Here is an 18,902-nt window from a genome sequence, read left to right on the forward strand (position 1 = left end):
TCTGTGGCCAGCAAGGCTCACAAAAGAGGAAAACCCATAGTGTGCCACATGTTTTATACCTGTTCCTCTCCTTTCCCCATCAAGCTTGATCCAACCAAGATGTTGGGATGGGGGTGCGTACAGTGGTGGTCTTTCTGATCTTCATAATTGCCTGTGGCAGGTAATTAACAACACAAGGGTACCGGTAATGAGGGGAAAAGCCGATGTTGAAATTGCAGCCAGTTTATTCTGCTGCAAGATGTTAATTAAAAAGTCTGGTGCTTTGTGTCAGCCCTACCCTTAGGAAAAAAGGGCTGTGCTCTTGCAAGTGTCGCACTCCCACTTAACCCACGACAGTGTGAAGTTTAAATTCCTTTGACTATCAGCTTCTTGCAAGGTGAACTCCCTGTAATGGAAGCAGCAGCAGTATTTGCTCACGGATCTGCCTATAGCTCACAGTGCTACCCTAAATTCAAGCTGTTTGGATGTCTTCTAAAGGAAACGCTTTGTTTGCACTGCAGGTGTGCCGATGTTATCCGTACAACCCAAAGGGAAGCAGAAGGGCTGTGCTGGCTGCAACCGGAAGATCAAGGACCGGTACCTGCTGAAGGCTCTGGATAAGTATTGGCATGAGGACTGCCTAAAGTGTGCCTGCTGTGACTGTCGTCTCGGAGAGGTTGGATCAACTCTTTACACAAAAGCAAATCTCATTCTTTGCCGCAGAGATTACCTGAGGTAAATATAGGAACGTACCGTGGGCTCTTCCCAAAGCCTTGCAGCGTGCTGCCAGTTGTTTGTCTTTCTAAACCTCCACTATGAAAACATGTACTTGTGCATGGACAGCCCTGCCCAGAAGAGGTTGGAGTTTCTCCTTCTGTCTAAGCACGTCTTTTTATTTGCACTCAATGTATTTTGTTGTCAGGGAGGTGGAATCCTATTTTTAGGTCAAGGTAGAAGGAGGAGGACATGACTTTTTACTGTTATGAACCAACAAGAACAAACAGTGCTTGCTGAGAAAATTAGGAAAAGGCTGTTAATTCTTCCTGCATAGCTTTGATGTTATGCTCCTGCATATTAACTGAGACCTGACCAAACCCTTAAGCTTTTCTTTTTTCAGCGATAGCTTTCAGATAGACTCCTAGTGCTTATTTTGCGTAAGGTTCCTCCCAGGGGGCTCTTGTCTCTTCCCTCAGTAAACAGAGCAAAACACTCCAAAATTACAGATCAACTTCAAATTTTTTTCTTCTCGAGGAAGTCTGCAGAGACCATACTAACTCTGAGTTAGAACTAACCTGTCAGTGTGTCTGTAATACATAACAACACATGGGACTTTTTGCTTAATGTGTGTGGAGATTTCGTACAAAATACTTCAGACAAACAGCAATGACTTTTAATAAGACAGTAGGCCTAATGCAAACATACTTATGAGGGACACACTGCAAGGCACTCCCAAGTTTTGCTTTGTTTTTCCTTTGGAAGACTATATGTGATCTCCAGCTGATGAGTGTGTTCTCTCTTTTTGCTTATTTCATTGATAGTATTTCCTATGAAACTTCAACCAGCAAACACATCTGAAGCAAAACCAAAATCAATGTGCTGGTTTAAGATAGGGAGGTAAAATGCCATCTAACCTTGCATTGTCCAGAGGCTGGCTACATTAATCTCCATGATCAATGGAAAACACATACCTGAATATCTTCAGTAAATGTTTTCTTAGTAAACTTTGAAAGAAACAAGTTTCTCCTTCTAAAGATGAGAGATTGAGCACTGAGACAAAAAGAAAAAAATAAGTCTCTTAGTGGCCACATGGAGCTGCCACCTTGCCTTTCAGCCAGGCAGCGTGTCCTGCTCATACCGAGGGAATTTGCTCCTGTTTGAGCTGAAACTCTCCAGGGCACGCATGAAATGTCATAGCTGAAATTCTGTCACACGTGCAGCAGTTGCAGATCCAGACCAGGTTAGGTGGGATGCTTCCCCAAAATGTGAGGAGGAGTTTGGGCAAGGGTGGAACATGTCTGAAGGGGAAAAGAGAGGACAAGAAGCCTTTGGAAAGGTATAAAGAGTGCAGTGAGGAAAGAGTTAACTATCTTTACTGTCCCTGAATAGTTTTTGTACCTTGCATACTTACTAATGCCACAAGTCACTTGCTCTGGAAGTGTGCTTAGTCTTGTTTGTGCTAAGCTGAATAAAACTGAGCTCCAGAAAGTTCTGTAACACACAGATTTCTACCCTCAAATTGCATTTTGGTTCTTCACTTTCCCTCCTTCAGCTCGCCTGTACTCTTCCTGATGTGTCAATGGAGAATATAACAGCTCTTGATCTTCCATTGCTGAGATTGCATTTATTCCTTTTCATCATAGTATCACAATTGGGTTGTGCTGGGTACCAATCACAAAGAGTCCCAAAACATCTCAGGAGAGCTTCTTCCAGGAATCTTTTTCCTTCCAGAAAGCACAGCCTGCATTATTTTCTGGAGTATTTCTTTATGTTTTATGTTATTTATACTTTTAATCTTGTTTGCATCCAACTTGCCAAGTGCTCCAGATCTCTCCATCAGTCATCCTCCTCTTCAGGATTTTGTCATTCGATTACCAGTGCTGTGTTTATTGTTTGGTTTTGGTTGGTTTCTTTTTAATCTGACCCAAAAGCTGGATATTCAGCATTATCCTACGTGTTACAGAACCCCATCAGAAATATTCAGATGGGTGGTGATCCCCATTTACATTTGCTTTTTGAGACCTATGAGCTACCCCATGTTTTGTCCATTTAATGAGCGCTGTATTGATTTTGGTTTGTTCTGGTTTCATAACAAAAATAATGTGCAGCATCAAACCAGACACGTTAAAGTGCCAAAGGAGAGCAGTACTGATGCTATTAAACTTAGAAGGACCTTTTTATCACTGCAGCTGCAGAGCATTTCTTTCTTTCCTTGGTTTATCCTGAGAATGCTTCTTTGAGGCAGAAAAATCTTAATTTGTGATCTTCTCACTGGCCCACAGATGACACAGCTTTTAGGGGCACACCAGAAGCCTGTGCTGGAACATGGGAAAGAAGCCAGGTGTTGGAGACCCCAGGGAATGGCTCGTGTCCCATCTTTGAGAAGAGAGGGAATTCATTACGTTGAAACATTGAAGGCAACAGTTGGGGCTGGTGTTTGACCATGGCCGTGCGATTTCTGGCACAGCAGCAAAGTGTGAGCTCTGAAACAAACTTGTGCTGTGCCAGGAAGAGGTCTCATAGCCCCTCTGCCTCCATTTGTTGGGTTAGAATAATCCCCAGCCCACCAAGGATGAGTCCATTGCTATTTGTACAGCATGGTTACATTGTAGAGGGAAGGCTTAGGAGGCCTTCACGTTAAATATTTTCCCCCTGTCTGGATTTAGTCTGTTATTGAACCTTTAATCACTATAAATATCTCTCACTTGTTTGGGGTTTTTTATGGAGAAAACCATATAATTGTCAAATCCCAGGAAATGTGACCAAGATTCAGGTAGGATGGAATAATATTAATCCTGTCACACAGCTGTTAACGGTTAACACAGTTGTTAACTAGCTGTTGTCCAGCTTTACAGCTGGTTCATGTTAATAAGTACATTTAGATTTATACTGGCTTTTTGGAGGTTCTGCTAAACTCCTCATGTTAAAAAACCCTCTCAGGGTTCTAGGATGGGAATCAGAGCATTGCTCTGCACTACCATGTTTGAAGGAAGTGTAAATTGTTGGGGTTTTTTGGTTTTGTTTTTTACTTTAAAACATCTTCATAATTTTTCCTTCTCTTTCAATTGTAACTATTAGTTCTATTAATTGAAGGAACTGACTTTGCCATCACCATTTTCTCTACTGTCTGTTCACTCCTGGTAATTTGAATTTTTCTTCTTGGGGAATTCCCTATTCCCATCATTATATAATTCCTTCAATAATAGTTTTAGATCCTCTTTCCATATCTTTTTTACCTCTTTAAACAACTCATTGTATTTGTTCTACTGGTCAAAATTTAGCAAAATTCATTCCTAAAAATAAGTTTTCATACTTCACACTGTACTCACACCATAAAGGAAGTACTTTATCTGGAGTACAGTCAAAGCAGTTTGTTGTTGGCTACTTCCTTTTTATGCCTTTGAATACAAACAGGGTGAATATTGCACTGATATTTAGTAGGTCAACCACCATGTCTGATTCTGTACCTGTAAATCATAGAACTATTAAAGTTGGAAAAGACCTCTAAGGTCATCAAGTCCAACCATCAACCCAACACTACCATGACCACTAAACCATATCCTAAAGTGCCATGTCTACACATTTTTTGAACACCTCCAGGGATGGTGACCCCACTACTGCCCTAGGCAGCCTATTCCAATGCCTGACCACTCCCTCAGTAAAGAAATTTTTCCTAATACCCCATCTAAACCTCCCCTGGTGCAACTTGAGGCCATTTCCTCTTGTCCTATTGCTAGTTACTGGAAAGATCAACCTCCACCTGGCTCCAGCCTCCTTTCTGGTAGTTGTAGAGGCAGAGGATGTCTCCCCTCAGCCTTCTCCAGACTAAGCAATCCCAGCTCACTCAGCTGCTCTTCATAAGGCATGAGGAAGTGTAAATATATGCACCTTTTATAGCTGAAGTCCAAAAGGAATATTGCTGTGTAATGATCAGGAAGAGAAATCAGTGTTTCATCATCTGTAGATAGACCAATGTTTCTTTGAATCTGGTTGTGATTGTGTCATTTAAGAACACGTGCTCCCTTGTGTGCTGAGATGTGCTTTCTCCTCCTCTTGCTCAGCCCCCACTTCCAAGCCTGCAGCAACTTGTTCCTCCCTAGGGCTGCACAGACGGAACCCCTCAGCACCCAGGCATCAATGTGCAGCTGCTTGCCTACAGACAGCCAGGCCTTGGGGAACAGTCTGGGCAGCTCAGAAATTCAGCTGAAATGCTTGTCAGGGTCTGGGACTCTGCTTGTGCCACCCCTCCTCCGGACAGGTCTCACTGTTCTGGGGAATCACAGAATCACAGAAACATTCATGTTGGAAAAGACTCTGAGGATCACAAAGTCCAAGCCAGAACCCTATTCTACAAGGTTCACCCCTAGACCATATCCCCGAGCACCACATCCAAACCACCTTTAAACACGTCCAGGGTTGGTGACTCAACCGCCTCCCTGGGCAGCCCACTCCAATGCCTGACCACTCTTTCTGTGACATTTTTTTTCCTAATGTCCAGTCTAAACCTACCCAGTCATAGCTTGCGGCCATTACCTCTTGTTCTATCACTAATTACCTGGGAGAAGAGACCAGCACCAGCCTCTCTACAACATCTTTTCAGGTAGTTGTAGAGAGCAATGAGGTCTCCCCTCAGCCTCCTCTTTTTCAAACTAAACAGCCCCAGCTTCCTCAGTTGGTCCTGGTAAGATTTATTCTCTGGGCCCTTGCCCAGCTTCATTTCCCTCCTCTGCACTCACTCCAGCACCGGGGACAGGGACGTACTTCTGGGCTTGTGTCCTCAGTGCAGGGCAGAGTGCTGGGACAGGAGCATGGCTGGCTCCTGCCCTACTGCACGGGCTTGGCTTTGGAGCCCCCTTTGCCCACAGTGTGGGCAGCGCAGCGGGCTGTGGGCCGCCTGCACCGGTCCTCAGTGGGTCTTTAGAAGCAATCCTTCAGATGTATTTCAGGAGCTGCTGGCAGACCACAGCCTGATCATTTGTTTCAAAAGATAAACTGTCGTCATTGGTTGTGAAGGAACATTTGTTAACCTTCACATCTCATAAAACACTTTCTTGCTCATTTTTTAATCATGAAAGATGAAATTGGATCTGGAGTTGTTATCCTTGCGGTATCACCTCAGTCTCCAGCTGTGTCTAGATGTATCTTTCGATACATTTCATCAGAGCAAATAGATTTACCATTTGTTTCATAATCGCAGTTCCAGCATTCCTACCTCTAATTATTTTTGATAAGCAAATGCTATTGAAGAAACTGCTTCTGGGACAGCCGAGCTTAGCATGCAGCTCGGGTGGCTCCTCACAGCCCCCACGCAGCTATGTGTGTTTGTTCCTAGGCGTAATTAAACCTTCACCAAGCTCCGGTTCACAAGGACGGTTTGGGTGTTGCATCAGGATTTCCCGGGAGGAACTGACAACTTAAATTTCACTGTGAAGTGCTGATGAAGAACGTGATTTTCCCTTTTTACTCAGCATGGTGCCCTCACATGAGCAAAGGCGAATCAGGCTTGCTTTGACAGGAGCAGAACTGTCGCTTCTGCAGGTTTGGTATGATGGTGTTGGTAAAGTTTTTCATCATTTAAACTGATTAGGGCCTTAATTAGACTCCAAAGAAAGCCCAAAACCCACATTAAAAGATGATGGCAAATCAGTAAGCAAGAAGGGCTTTCCAGGATGCCCTGGTGCTGTGCAGTGGATTTGATCCACCGTCAGTGGATTTAATGGAAATGCTTTCCACCCAACTTCCTGTGTTTTCCTGTGTCGATCAGTGCATCATGGGATTGGTGCTGCTACCTGAACATGGTGTCAGTGCTACTGGCAGGAGAAGGAGCCCTGTGTACCCCATCAGGACTGCCAGCCCCTCAGCACTGTATTACAGAAGCTTGAACTCCACCCTAGACAGCACTCAGTCCAAACAAGTCAGCTGCCCGGTACTGGGGTTTCTAGTTCTTAGACACTGGTTTTTGCTCCGCTCTGATTGCCCTAGCAGGTTTGCACTGTTAGCGAATTGCTTTAGAAGCCCTTTAGATGAAGTGTACTGTACTCAGCAAATGTGCAGGACTTAATTTTGTTGTGGGATGTGAAAAGTGTTCTTGCACAAACATGAGTGTCCAGCACAGGAGAATGCAGGCAAATGCCTGCCTTCTGGTGGGTTTCCCCAGGTCAGTTACAAAGGCCCTAAGCCAAGCCATTAAACCACAGTTGGATGTGTAAGCACAAGTCTTCAGGAACCACATGCCACAGCTAGTAGAATTGAATTCAATTTCCCAGAGACATCACTAATACTCTGAACGTAGCTTCAGCCTGCAGAGACTGCAACCCCTTTGGAGCAGCAAGGAGTCTTTGGGCTTTTCCCTGCTGGAGGACTGCGGCATGCACTGAGAGCATGCCCTGCCTGCCTTTCAAGGGACACATTTAGTGTGAGAGGCAGTATAAATGCAGCATGGCTGAACAAATGATATCCACTTAGAGCCTAAAAATGTTGCTAAATTGAAGTGCTGTTCTTACATCTCAACAGGGAGTGTCTTGCATGCTATGTAGGGTACCTTCACTTCTGCACTTAGGATCTGTACAGCTATTAATGAGGATTAATTAGGCTTCAAATGCAATGTCTTGTCAATGTTGCTGTGCTGCATGATGTTAAAGCACAGACCTTTTTTTCCTCCTTAGTACTGGGTCCAGGAGTTTCTCACAGCCCATGCCTATCAGGATAAACAAGGAATGCTTGGTTTGTTCATTTGCTCTTTCCCCTGCTTTGTTTTGTTCCTTCTCCATAACCTCCCACTGAGGAGGAAAGCTCATGGGGAATAATTCTGCCCAGCTGTGGTACACTAGCACACCTCTAGTGATTTCAGCCTTGCAGTTTTCTGATTGCTGTTTTTAGACTCTCCTAAGAGGACATTGTTGCATGTGTGTTCACCTGTGCCAGAGACAGCCAGGATGGGGTTTAAAGTCAGTGGCTTCAGTTGTGCCATAAGAACGGGTGGGGCAGGGATGAAGGTCTTGGACTACTCCTACCTGCAAAGAGTTTCAACCCCACTGTAAATATTGACTGAAAATACAGAGGGAGGGACCAAAAAAGTATAAATAAGTGAACATTTGGATGTGTTCTTCAACTGAAAACAGATGCCCTTGAGCAACCTTGAAGTTTACACCCAGTAATCTCTGAACTAGTGCGGTCACTCGACCAGAGGGCTTTTTTGTACTGCGTTGGTTCAACTCCTGCTATGCCATCCATGAATGGCAAACCCTTTGGCATGCACAGTGTAAATTCTTTAGGATTGAACTTGAAGGATTCATGAGAGGACAGCTTGACCAACTTCATTAGTATCAAAATGCATTTCCTTTCCTTCAGCTGACATGACTTCCCACTGCAGCACTGACAGCAGTGTCCTGCCCAGGAGGGTGCAGTGGCTAGTATATATTTACCATGCTGGAACACCTATTGCTAAGGCTTGCTCTGAATATTACACAAAGGCTGATTGTAGGGCAGCTGTGAACCTCGAGTCTAAAGTTGCTTTTAAGCTTATTCTTTTTATCTTTTTCAGTGATGCTCAGGCTTTCCTGCAATTACTGGCATATTCGGTACTTTGGGCAAATCAGACTTGTAGCTCAATTCCTAATACCCACAGATGGGAAAAATACTGCTTGCAGGTTGCTAAGAGGCAACCAGTTCTGGGCCCCTCAGTTTAAGAAGGACATCGAGACACTTGAACGTGTCCAGAGAAGGGCAACAAGGCTGGTGAGAGGCCTTGAGCACAAGGTCTATGAGGAGAGGCTGAGGGAGCTGGGATTGTTTAGCCTGGAGAAGAGAAGGATCAGGGGTGACCTCATTGCCCTCTACAACTACCTGAAAGGTGGTTGTAGCTGGGAAGGGGTTGGTCTCTTCTCCCAGGCAACCAGCACCAGAACAAGGGGACACAGTCTCAAGCTGCACCAGGGGAGGTTTAGACTCGAAGGAGGAGGAGTAAGTTCTTCACTGAGTGAGTCATTCATCATTGGAATGGGCTGCCCAGGGAGGTGGTGGAGTCACCATCCCTGGAGGTGTTCAAGAGGAGATTGGACGTGGCACTTGGTGCCATGGTCTAGTCATGAGGTCTGCCGAGACAGGTTGGACTTGATGATCCTTGGGGTCTCTTCCAACCTTAGTTATAATGTGAGACTGTGAAGAGCCCTCTTCACTGGGGGACTAGTTAGATGTTTGTTTCAGATGGAGGGACAAAAACCTTTTCTTTTCATGACATAAAGCAAGTCATGTTCCACAGCAGATCCTGATGAGGCTAGGAACTGAATAGCATCAGGCATATAGGGAAGGAGTATGGGAAAACTGGATGGTCATTAAGGTCCCTTCCAACTCAAGGCCTTCTATGATTCTGTGATGATTCTATGAAAACCTATTTCACCTACTAGTTGGAGATGATATGAACATGGGCTTTGGTAGCTCTTCAAAAACTTACATGTACAGATAATCTGGATAGACAAATACAGAGAGAAATATGCAGCTGGACACAGTATCCACAAATGTAGATATTTCTCTGCAAATAAGTGTGTAGTCCTCTTTCCACTCATAATTCTTACCTTGCAGTGTTGACAAAGCCTTTTATTTTGGGGAATTATCAGTCTCAGCTCAACTGTTTAATTTGAACTTGTCTTATTCTTACATTGTTCACTACTGCTCATTATTCCTGTGTGCCTGTCTGGCTCCTTGGGTTTGTCTTCAGTAAAGTTAACATTTCCAAAATTTTCATTCTTTCTGTGGAGGGAAGATTTTCTTTCTCTTACTCAGCTGCAAGCTGCTAGCTAGTCAGACACCAAGCTAGAGAGAGGAGAAGAAATGGGGACTCCTTCTTGTAAGCAATGACTAGTGGTGGCAGAAACAGGCAATCAGGTTCTCAGTTTTGCCACTCTGCACATTTTGGTTAACAGGTGCTAAACTTGATGTGTCCGTATGAGATGTTTCATACCGTTTTCCCTGCAGTAAGGACCCTTTACCATCCTTTTCCCCCCTCAAAAACCTGCAAGTAGCTGTGCCTTCCCTGCACTTTGAATTCAAGTGTGTTCATGGAGCTGGTGAGGTCTGGGTCATCATGCAGAAGACTAGTCTTTAGCCCAGGCTACATAAGTAGCATCCTTTGGCAGTTGCTACCACTTCCAGGAGTGCTCCCTTCTTTTCCCATTAATTCATTTGCATTCACTGCTGCTCCTGGATGCCAATTAGCTTTAATTTTCACTATATACACTGACATCAATGGCCAATGAGAACAGTGCGTAGCAGGGTTTTTAGTGTGCCTATAAACTACACAAAATTGTCCTTGGACAAACTCCTGCTTTTAGACTGGCTGACAACAATAGACATGGTTAAGTTCAGGCTAAGAGCCATTAAACATAATTACTACCACAGGGTAAAAGTTTAATTGTGCTAAATTTTAAATCTGCATAATCTATGCTTATTTACACACTGGCTAGATCTTCCTGTTACATAAAGGGGAAAATAAATCTCTACTTTAAAATTGTTGTCTTTTAACTTCAAAGGGAGATGAAAAAAAAAGAACAAAAAAGGGAGGGTTTGCAGAAGCAAAAACCTCCCATCTCAAATCTTGCTGTGTTTCCAGCTTCTTTTATGCCAGTGGCTCCAAGCTGGGACATAGATGCTGAGCACCTCCTGATACGTTTTCCTAATGTGCTTCAACTTTGTGTGTGTGAATGTGCAAGAGAATATTGCATCTGTTCTGAAGGTGTCTGGGGGGCAGAATGCATGGGGGGTGATTTTAAATTTAATCACAGATGGGGCTTGAGGTAGAAGATTTTCCTCCTGCTCCTTGTCTTCTCTTTCTCCTCTGATAATACTAAGCTCCCCACTTCAGAAAGTTTCAGCTCAAGTGGCTTCTGGGTAAGCAGGTATCAGAGGTGGCAGGTTTTTAGCAAGGAAAGAAAAAAGACAGAAGTCTGTGTTCATTTTGCTTTTTTCTTTCAGCAGATTAAAAAAAACCCAAAAACAAACCACAAACCATGTTCACTGATCTACAAGTTCCAGGGTATTTTTGGAAGCATGGTGAATATACAAGGCACTCAATCACTCCCTGAAAAACAGATTAAAATTAGGAAGTGCTAGAATAAGTGTGAAATGTTCATCTGCTGGGAAAGGGAGGGTATGGAGGACTGTGAAACTTGATAGAAGAGGAGAAGATTAGCATGCTGACTAGCTGGAAGCTACGTTTATGTAGACATTAGACGGCAACACGATTTCAGCTGGACAGAACACATAAGCTTCAGATCTTATGCAAACGGTCAAAGCTGTTTAACAATTGGTTTACCCCTAAAACCCCTGACAGGAGACAGGTGAATACGATGCCAAATACATTTTTCATGTTTCTTAAGCTAACTGTTTAAATAGTTAAGTGAACATCTGTCCAAATTTCCCCATCATTTCCATTTAGAAAAGTCTCCTATTTGAAGGCTGAAGAAAAGCGCCTGCTTAACAATGCAAATGGTGCTGTCTGGGGCCCCTTTATTTTGTTTAATCTAGATTGAGCTCCACACAACTGTGATGCTAATGAATAATGGATATTTTATACTTGTGCATGTAGCAGTGCTGGGCACAGAGCAAATCTAGGATTAACCTCCCAGTTTCCCTGCCTAACGTATTGGACTCATTTTTTTGAGTTTGCTGTGACTTGGGTACTCTAAACATGGATTCCTGAGTATACAGAAAATGGCAATAACCCAGCAAAAACTGTCAGGTTTTGCTGTGCCCCAGTGAGGTACTGCAGAAGGGGGCAGCTACACTGGGGGAGGGAGGGATGTTTGTGTTAAGGACTTGATTTGTGAGCGGGTGCTGAATGAGAGCCAGGGTGTTGCAGGGTGGAGGAGACCTGGATGCTTTTCAGTGCCACGATTTTGCAGTCCAGGCTGCTGGCCTGGGGCAGCCAAGCACTGTGCTCAACTGCTTCCCCTGCCACCCCTGCCTGCGGGAGCAGGAGCAAGCCTGAGCCAGTCTTGCAAGGAAACAGGGACTACCCCATTACTTATTACATGGGCTGAGTTTGCTAGCACAAACTGTATAGCTGGAATTTTACTCTGCCTTTTAACTCTCATATGACGAAGTTGTAGGGGAAGAAATTTTGCTACTTCCTTTGTGATTTTTCTGTCCTGTACAAGAGGTTCCATTTGGTTTGGATTGTTAAGCTTCCAGGGTAAATGAGGTTCTGTCTCTTCATAGGAAGTCTTGGGGTTTTCCAGCCAGGGCTTAATGAAAGACTTTTGGTATCGCTTCTAATGAAAAATAAGGGTAACCTTTATTTTTATAGCTGAAGAGCAAGCTGACTTTGGTAGCATGGCACTGTGGGAGGGTGGGAGACTCGTGTGGAGGTTTCTATAACATTGATGGGTGTTTTAATTCACAATTACTGGCCAGTAATAATTAATATTGATTAGCTTGGCAAATTGCAGGTTTAGAAATTGGTTATAGATTTTCCTGATGCTTCTCATCTGCGTGTTGTGGAATCAGCCAGAACCAATGGCTTGAAACAAACCTTGAGCCCAAATCTGTCTGCGGGCAGCGACGCGTTGCACACACAGAGCTAATGGTCAGCAGGAATCGTACGTCTTGAGGCTCACCGCCCCAAGAATATGATTTTTATCCTCTCCTCAGCAAAGTAACCACATGCACACTGACCACAGCCTGCAGCCAAACTTGGGTTTGTTGGCCTGTTGATTCGCGCCCTATCTGGTTCGTGTGCCTTTAATGTCGCAGTGGTGTGCTGGCCCTGGCACGTGTGGGGGTCTGTGGGGACATCTTGGAGAAGAGGACCGGGGGAAGGATGCTGCAGTCTTGGTTAAGTCCCCGGTGGGAGCTGTAACAGCAGCAGACATCTGGGGAGACAGATAGTGAAAGCCAAGACAAAAATGGCAAAGCTTCCAGTGCTGAAGGGCTGTCCTCGAGGACTGGGGAGCTGAAGTGGAACGGCTGAGCATGCTGTTCAGGCCGCGGTGGAAGGGCTTAGCTGGCTCCCGGGAGGGACGCGGAGGCTGGAGGAGGGGTGTGCAGCCAAGGGAGGAGGGTTTCCTCTCTAAGATGCCTTGCAGATGCTTGTGTACTATTCATTGCAAGAGAAACTGTTCTTTCTCATTTCAAACAGCAGGTAAGTGAGGTTCTTCTTGAGCTATGTCACAGCATTGCCTGCTAGGGTTGGCAAAGTTTTCTGCATCTTCTGCATCCCCCTGCAGATGGGGCAGGCCCATGCAGAGCAGCTCCCATCACCCACCCCACTGCTGCAGAGGCCGGTAGTTTTTGACTGAAATTTTGTGAGCCCCAAAATAGTGCTTGGAGTGTTTAATGCTTTTCTCCATTAGACAGCAAATTAGCCCTAGGCTCACAAACCAAATGAAGTTTCATCTCGACAGTCAGAGCCTGCACACCAGGCAGTTTTATCCCAAGTTCCCGCACACTGGTTGGTCAGTGAAATGGAGACTGCAACTTCTATTTATTGGTGCAATACAGTATTTGATACTGCTAATTACACTTAATTAGTCCTTCCACCATTTAATTAAAATGGCTTCTAATGATTGTGCTTCTTTGGCAGGCTCTTTGGTACCACCGGGAATTGTGCTGCCTGCAGTAAACTGATCCCAGCCTTTGAGATGGTGATGAGGGCCAGAGATAATGTTTACCATTTGGACTGCTTTGCCTGTCAGCTCTGCAACCAGCGGTGAGGACACAGTTGTTATACACACAAACACAAACCAATTTATACCTTTGCCTGCAAAATAGGAGAAATGTTTGATCCACGCTACCTGTCTGGGGCTCACAGCCTGCTGGTGTGGCTCAGGCTAGTTTATTAGGCTGAGCTGGGTGATACATGTAAGTACCTGTAGTGCCCTTACTGCAAATCCCCTTGGAGCTGGTGGGAGTTGGAGGGACAAGAGAGATCACAGAGACTGCAGATCTGGCTGTGGCTGTATGCAGCACAGCTGCTGCTGAATAAACCAAACTGCTTCGGCGTCCTTTCAGGATCTGCCCTTTTTGCAGAACACAGATGACAGAGAATGGGCCTCCTCTGGCAAACTCATGTTATTTTGCTTAAATTAAGTTTCTAACAAGCTCAAAAGTGGAAATGGCAAAGAAGGACAAAGAGAAGGGACAAGAAGGGGAAAATTACTATAGATCAGCTGTTTCCAACACTAGAAACAAATCCCTTCAGTTGTTGTATAATTAATAGGGGATCTTGGTATAATTTTGAATGTATGTCTGCAGGGTTTTACCTGGTGGGAAATGCACTTCAAAGACTGTAATAAAGGGGCACACACAAAGTTTTCACTTGGGCTGCTTGTCACCAGCTCAACTTGGGACAGCTCTGAAAAGTCTTCCCAGCACTCTGTTTTTGGTCATTGGAGGCAGATGTGATACAATGTTGTCTTCTGATGCATCCATCCTTCTTTGTCCAAGAAAGGGATTGTTGTTCTTTCTGATTGTTTAGTCAGTTTGTGGTGACTGCCTAGGGCTCTGCTGGGGTTTCTGTTCTGGATTTGTGGTTGGGTTTCCCAAAGATGAAACTAGGAGGCGATGCTTCATCCTGTGTGAAGGTGTGAGAGAGATGACAAAGTTCATGGGAAGATGCAAAACCTAATTCTGCAAAAGTCAAGCTAAAACCTTGACTTAAAATTTCATCACTCACCTTGAAACTAAAGTCACAGTGGGGTCTCTTGAGTAGCAATACACGGTGTGCATGTGGATGCAAACCCCTCCCATGTTTCCCACTGAACTTGGGAAACCATGCAAACTGGAGTCAGATTCTCCTTCCATGCCCCCTGATAGTGGCTTAGTTCTTGAGGATGAATGGGGTTGTGGTGGCTGGTGCCTGAGCGTGGAGGAGAGCCATTTGCAGCTCAGGTGGCTGTACTCAGTCCCATTACTGATGGTAGAGGTGGTGTTCGTTGGAGGTACAAAACTCCTGTGAGTACTGGTGTGTCCACAGGCAGGGTGGCAGTGCCGAGGCGGCAGTGACATCTAGTGGCTCCTGGCCTTGGGCTCCTTTCTGGAAGCCACACTAAACCTTTTAGTTGCCCACTTTTTTTTTGCCACTCGAACACACTCCTGCAACAGCCATGCTTCCCCATCAGCAGTGTGTGGCTGTCTGCAGAGCCAAGACCTTCCCTCCCCAAGATGGGCTCTCCACATAGCTGAAGTTGCTGGTGGTTGGTAGGGTTTGTCTCCAGTGTTGCAAGAGTTGCAAGATACTGCTGGGGCTCAGCCCTCAAGTTCAGCTTTCTGCAGCATGCTGATGAATGCTGGCCAGGAGAGGGGTGCTCCTAAACTCCATACTGATGTTAGGGCTTGAGCATCTCAAATGTGTCTTCCGGCAGAAGCAAGCCAGGGCTTGGGGCTGCACAGGCAGGAGTGCTGGGTTGGCCTTGGAGTCTGTTGGATGAGTATTTGAAATCAAATCTCTACTTTACCCTGGCTTCTCTCACGGAAAAGCTTAGTACTGCCTAGTTTTCATTTTCAGAAATTTCTTTTATATGCCACCCTGTATTACAAAGGCTCCAAAGCACCTCTCCCTCTTCCCTCTACAAATGCCAACACTGTTACTGCACTCAGTGCAAAGTGTGGTCCTACTTTGCCCTTAAAACAACCTCCACGCGCTGTCGCAGCCTGGCAGGAAAGCACAGGTAATCCCCATTCTGGCAGAGTCACGCTTTGATGCACAAAGGATTTGCCCAGTTTGGGAGGAGCAGGGTTTCTCTGAAAGATGGGCTGAGCAGACAGTGTAGAGCTATGTGCAGATTGTTATTTTTGGCTGAGATCTGAAGGCTACAAACTTTTATGGTTTATCCTCTAGAGATTTTAGCTTGAAAGGGCAGAATGGAAGTGCTTCTGTAACAGATAACGTTGAAAGGTGAACCAAGAACTGAGCTTAAGTAACCCTAAAGTCAAAATTGCAGAGGTGCAAAGCTAGTCCCAAATTGGAAACACCACCTGAAACCCCACCTCATTTTTCAGCCATTAAAAAAATTGATTTGGGGGAACTTTCTGTAGCTCCCTTCCTTCTTGTCCTTCTATAGCTAGACTGTGTAGAGAGTTAAATCAGAGCAGAATCTCTAATATTTCTACTGAGTGTGCAGTGTTTTCATTAGCTTCATTCTCCAAAACATCAGGTTTGCAGGAAGTCCTACAATACTACTCAGCCTACTGTGCTTTCAACTGTTGTAAGGTCAACGTTGCTTGTCACAATACTGAAGAAAAGTTGGTCACCACTGCAGCTGGCCATAGGTCAGCATTTACAGGGTTTGCAGGAAGTCCAGCTGCTTGCATTGCTTTATCTAAAATGGGGTTTTGTTCTGAAGAAAATCACTCTGTGGAAGTGGCAGGGTAAGTTCAGTGCCTGCCTCTCTCTGCTGCAGCGGGAGCTCAATCAGCCAGATGGGCTCTGCAGTAGACAGGCTCTGAGCATGGGGCTGGCAGTGCAGCCCCACATCTTGCTCCAAAGAGAACTGCAGGCTGGGACATGTGAAAGGTGAAAGTTGGTGGAAGTTGCCCTCTTAAATCCTCTGTATCTAGTAGATGTATCAGCTGGAAAGATCTCAGTTTACTGCTGGTTTTGCCAGAACTGGTAAGTAGAAAGAAAAAGCCACCTTTCCAGTGAATCAAGGCCTTCTCCCAAAACTTCACAGGGTCTCAGTGTACCCCTGCTGTGCACTTCAGCTCCCATGTATTCACACACCTTCCCCCCACACCCCTTATTCTCCAGTTCCTCCTTTGGCTGCTCTAGACCCCAAGTGGGTTTGGCAAGAGGCACCTGTTGATGGTGCTGGTGGCAGGAGTGATTTTTGCATTTCTCTTTCTGGATATTCATATTGTACTTAAGGTAGGGATTAGTAGCAAAAAGCAAGCAGTTGTGTCTGCTACTTAGAGTGAGTAAACCTACTGGTGGGGAAGGTGGTGGTAGGGAGAGTGTGTATAGTACAGTTTAGCTTAGAAGCTGTTATTGCAAATTGAGATTTCAGAACTACTTAAACATTGGTCCTGCTCTGGCGGGGGGGGGGGGGGGGGGAGGACTCAATGATCTCCAGAGGTCTCTGCCAACCCCTAACATCCTGTGATGTTGATGGAAGGTCACCAGTGAAATCACATAAACTGAGAACTACCCTCTGTTGTTTGTAGCAACTTGACAAATTAATCAGCTTATTTGTTGAGCTGAAGAAAACTTGCAGCCATGTCAGCTCTAAAATCATCACTCCTGTTCTTGTAGCAGAAGATACTTAGTTTTATGGAGCTGCAATGCCTTAAGCTGCTCAACTTAGAAATCTGGAAAGCATTTTTGACAAGCAGTAGGGCAATGTCCTTGCCAAAGCTCTGCCTGTGAGCAGAGTAAAAGCATTTGAGGTATGCTAGGTCTCATGAGGATAGGGTCATCTCCAATGGTCTTCCTTCAAAGCCCAGTAATTATTTGGCCTTTCCAGAGGCTGGTACCTACCTGTTCCTCTGGGTTCAGTGCTGCTTTTTGGTGCAGTGCCTCTCTGCTTTAGGGACGTGGAGGTGATCTAAGATTTGGTGCTTGGAGCAGGGAGGCTCAGCCCTGTGCTCTGATCTATCCTTGCCCCACTAGTGTGATGGACAAAAACCAGCCCCTGAATTGGGTGCAAAGAGCATTATTTGTTATCTTAAGAAGTAAAGATTAGCTTCTAATTCTCCGGCAAGCAGGAAGGGCAAAAAAGTTATTGGCTGTCAATTCACACCTCTCCAATCTTATATGTGGAACTTTTTTGACCTTAATAGTCAAATAAAATTGTTAAATATCACAAGCCTCTCTGTCAACTTCCAGACAAACAGAACAATTTACATGGTATATAGAGAGCAGTGCCCTTCGCTCAATGAAGATAAAGGTTAGGAGTGCAGCCACCAGGAAATTTCTATTTATTGTTCGGCACTGTACACAAGGGGGTGAGGAAGGACTTAATAGCCAGTCGTTGCCTAGAAATTAGTGTAAATACTGCCTCACCCCAGGGAACCCTGGAGATGTGGATACCAGCAAAAACTTCAAATAGTCTCTGTGTAATATGGCCTGTTTGATTTCCCGGTTGTAGAGCTGACATGTCTCGTCTGCTGCAGGCATAAATCCTTTCACTGCTCCTGGCCTCATCCCACTGCTGGCATGGGACCTGAGGTGACCAGGACATGCTCCCTGGGCTGCTTTGCCCAGCCCTGGCCTGGGAGCTGAGCGCCACCAGACTGGGAAAGGGCACAACAAAACCCCAGGGCCTATGCAGGGAAGGCGAAGCATGTGGGCTTTCCCAGGGTCCAGCACCACCAGCAGAGCTGGAAACTAAAGTCTGCCTTCAGACCCAAGCAATCTCCTATTCCTTCTCTTCTGACCTCTGTGCATATTCACACCCGCTCATTCTTTTTCTCTTCCAGATTCTGTGTGGGAGACAAGTTTTTCCTGAAGAACAACATGATCTTGTGTCAGATGGACTATGAGGAAGGGCAGCTGAATGGGAGCTTCGAGTCCCAGGTTCAATAACAAACCCTGCTTCGCTGAAGCACTGTGGGATGGGTGCTCGGCCGCACGAGCAGCGAGGGTGCCTGTCAGCTTGCCTGCAATATTTTTTTAACTCTTGGTCCAGAGAGGACTATATACATTGTAGTACTTTCCCCCCGCCCCCAACACAAAGCAGTTACAATTTTAGATGTACAGTTGTGCCTGCTTAGCTGAGCACTGCATTGCCTGTATGTTTGTGAGTTTTTGGGGTCTGGGGGAGGGCTCTGTACAGTCTGTTTTCTGTATATAAACTGGAACATTTATTTTATGACAAATGTAATGCAATTTTATTACTGGTGTGAATTAAAAATTATGAATGTTTCCTGGTCATCCTAGCTGTGGTTTGTTCCCCGTGTGGCAACAGCCTCTGTTTCCTGTGCTTGATGTTGAGCAGGCTGGTAGAAATACACACATAGATCCCTGCCAACTGCCTGGATAACAGAGGCAGGAGCTCTCAGGCAGCAGCTGGGGTTAGGAATGCTGCTGCAGACCTCTCTGAACTGTGTGGAGACTTGTGTCCAAAACCTCACTGCGCTGTGCAGAGGAGGGAATGAGCTGTGGGCAGGGTGATGGCTGGGAACTGTCGATGGCACTGGGTCTCGCTATGGCTGCTGAGCTGTGCTGAACTGAACTGCTGGCTGAGAGGCCACTTGCTTTTCACCTCTATCTGTTC

The 18,902-nt window shown here is 45.3% G+C and overlaps 1 protein-coding gene across 2 annotated transcripts in view; it reads left to right on the forward strand.

The window, feature by feature from the left end:
- LMO1 (LIM domain only 1) overlaps positions 1-18,548 on the forward strand; it is a 63,467-nt gene extending 44,919 nt beyond the window's left edge. For both annotated transcript variants that reach the window (XM_054171629.1, XM_054171627.1), the window contains 3 exons: positions 501-714; positions 13,274-13,399; positions 18,106-18,548. In XM_054171629.1, coding sequence (XP_054027604.1) covers positions 501-714; positions 13,274-13,399; positions 18,106-18,211 — 446 coding nt within the window. In that variant the 3' untranslated portion in view covers positions 18,212-18,548. The remainder of the gene's footprint in view (positions 1-500; positions 715-13,273; positions 13,400-18,105) is intronic.
- The last annotated feature ends 354 nt before the right edge of the window (positions 18,549-18,902 follow it).

Source organism: Dryobates pubescens, chromosome 22 (genome assembly GCF_014839835.1).
Source record: "Dryobates pubescens isolate bDryPub1 chromosome 22, bDryPub1.pri, whole genome shotgun sequence".
Classification (NCBI taxonomy): Eukaryota; Metazoa; Chordata; class Aves; order Piciformes; family Picidae; genus Dryobates; species Dryobates pubescens.